The sequence below is a fragment of the Penaeus japonicus genome, unplaced genomic scaffold (assembly GCF_977035675.1).
Source record: "Penaeus japonicus unplaced genomic scaffold, GWHDUDI00000001_assembly GWHDUDI00000035, whole genome shotgun sequence".
In the NCBI taxonomy this organism is placed as follows: domain Eukaryota; kingdom Metazoa; phylum Arthropoda; class Malacostraca; order Decapoda; family Penaeidae; genus Penaeus; species Penaeus japonicus.
The window spans coordinates 3,802,219-3,804,718 of NW_028234437.1; the positions used below are offsets into that span (position 1 = coordinate 3,802,219).

Here is a 2,500-nt window from a genome sequence, read left to right on the forward strand (position 1 = left end):
TCTGGTTTCAGGCATAAAAAAAAGGACTTTTATTTTGCTTATCTGTTATCGCGGTGCTGTCGACTCATTCTCTGTTTTCTTTACAGCCAAAACCGTAGAAGCTGACATAGATAAGGGTGAAGAAAATGATGAAAACCAACAGCCATCTTGGTGGCAGAAAAAGAAGAAGGGCTTTGACCGGTGAGTCGTAGGAAATTTGAAAGTACAGAATATGCTCCTTTAATTGATTAATGTATATATATCTTTTCCACTTTTCCTTTTGTTTCATTTTACTTTATATTTATTCTTCTTTGGAGATTATATGTCGTTCAGAAAAGTTTTATTTAGTTGATATAAAAACATGAAGCATCCAAGTAACAAGCATCCCTTGTCTCAATGGCAGTTTAGCTAATGAATTGGTCATTTGCCATAATTGTTTGCATTTAGAAGTAGGTGGAATGGTAGTTTATTATTCATTTAGTTTAATTTTGTTTTATTTTACTTTAGCTAACAGATTTTATTTAATTTAATTTAGTTTCTGTGTTGATCTATTCTGTTTGGTTTTGTAATCCAGACACGTGTAGGGAAGTCTCCTTTGTAGCCAGGTATCTATATTATTTCTTAAGAGATACTGGCATATATACTTCAACGTTTTTATAAAAGATAATGAGGCTTCCCAACATTATAGTATTTTCATATCAAACATTCATTTTTTTTACTATAGTTTAGCATCAGACAGTAACAAACTATTTTGTGTTAGAGATTAAAAAAAATAACAATGTTCAATATTTTTATCTAGATATTAGACATATTAACACATTATTTCTGTCTCTTTCCTGCACTAGCTTCGTGAAAGGGATGGTAGGGTGTGTATCCCGGGTAGTGGTAAATAACGTTGCTCCCTAGCCCACCTTACCCTAGCATGGTGATCCTGTTTGGCTACAGTACTAATAACTCATATACGAATTTTCTACCTTGTAGAAGACATGTAAATAGCACTGCAGAAACGGTGAATCTGCCGCTATGGCAAATTTACACTGATTTTCCATTAAGTACGAGGTTGTGGAAATTATTATGTGTCACAGTGAGTGGCATAGTTCATTATGTGATTGATATATGACCTCATCAAGCTTTGTCTTTTTATCGGAAGCGTGCAAAATTTGGACATGGAGGGTATATATATATATTGGACCAAACTCTTTGACAAACATATATGTTTATACACATATACAGGAGTGCATGTACATACATACACACATTTAGCCTGACTCGTATAGGAATTGTTGCAAATATGGGAATAGTTGCAAATAGCTTCACACATACACATATTTTTGGACTGACAGTTATACTAACATGTCGTGCTCCAAATTGATGTTACTCTTTTGTAGTTGTTTTATATTTACTTGTACATTTTGCTGATCATCTGTGTATGGTTTAGTGTCTCTAATGGTGAGCATGGTCAGCCAGTAGGTCAGTACTTTTTACCATTATTTCAAACAGATGAACATGACTCTGGTCTTTCAGTAATCTTCAACATCACTATGTCCCTGCAGTCACTTTTTTCGTAAAAAATAGCTGACATTACACTTGCTTTACTCACAATTTTCTCCAGTTTTCCTAACATACCAGATCTCTTTCCATGACTGTGGTTTGCCTTCCAGAACTGTTGGTTACATAACATTAACAATCTTCTGGTCTTCATGTTGCTATTCAAGTATATACTAATTACTTCTCGATTGTTATTTCCCACTTTTTCTAATATACATCCTCCAATTGCTCTCCCTTTTCGTTCCATTCACATTTAGAAATTGTTCCTCTGATAAGCTTCTCTGTTTTGTAATACCATATATTTTTTTCTTCTGAATTTCTTGGTGTACATATACCTGCACTAGTTATCCTGCAAAGAATACCCGTTTCTTAACTTACGATAATGCACTCACATGTTTCTGAATGAGGTGCTTCACTTTCTTCTTTTCGTAATCTAACTTTCTCCCCGGCAGATCACTGACTCTCCAACTGATAAAGCTACCTGTGATTCTACTTACAAAAAACTCTGTGGATTTTGCATGCCTATTACTGTGTGGCTGATAATGTGGAAGCGTGAACGTGCATGTGGATTTGTATGGATTAGGAAATGTGTCTACAAAATAAAGAGAGAGCGTGAGAGAGAGAGAGAGAGAGAGAGAGAGAGAAGTATGGTGTGCACTCAAAATAAATGGAGGATATAACACCCGCAGTTTATGATAGAGTACCTCGATTCGTGGTGAGTAAAACCAGTCCTTGTGTCCACAGTGTCAATCGGAGATGCAGGCGGGCGTGCCGAAAAGCTGTAAAATCGCAAGCATTTTACTGGCTCATCATTGTTCTTGTCTTCCTCAATACTGCAGTCCTGGCCAGTGAGCACTATCGGCAACCTGACTGGCTTAGCAAGTTCCAAGGTGCATTGACGATGTATTTTTATTTAGTTCTCTTTAATGTTTGTTTGTCCTTTATTCGAATATTACGCTGTTGTGGCAATACT

General features: G+C 35.9%; 1 protein-coding gene across 1 annotated transcript in view; it reads left to right on the plus strand.

The window, feature by feature from the left end:
• The window catches only part of LOC122245867 (muscle calcium channel subunit alpha-1), a 349,394-nt gene that overhangs the window by 267,341 nt on the left and 79,553 nt on the right, over window positions 1-2,500 (plus strand). The window contains 2 exon segments of the mRNA XM_086531207.1: window positions 87-180; window positions 2,272-2,417. Coding sequence (XP_086387333.1) covers window positions 87-180; window positions 2,272-2,417 — 240 coding nt within the window.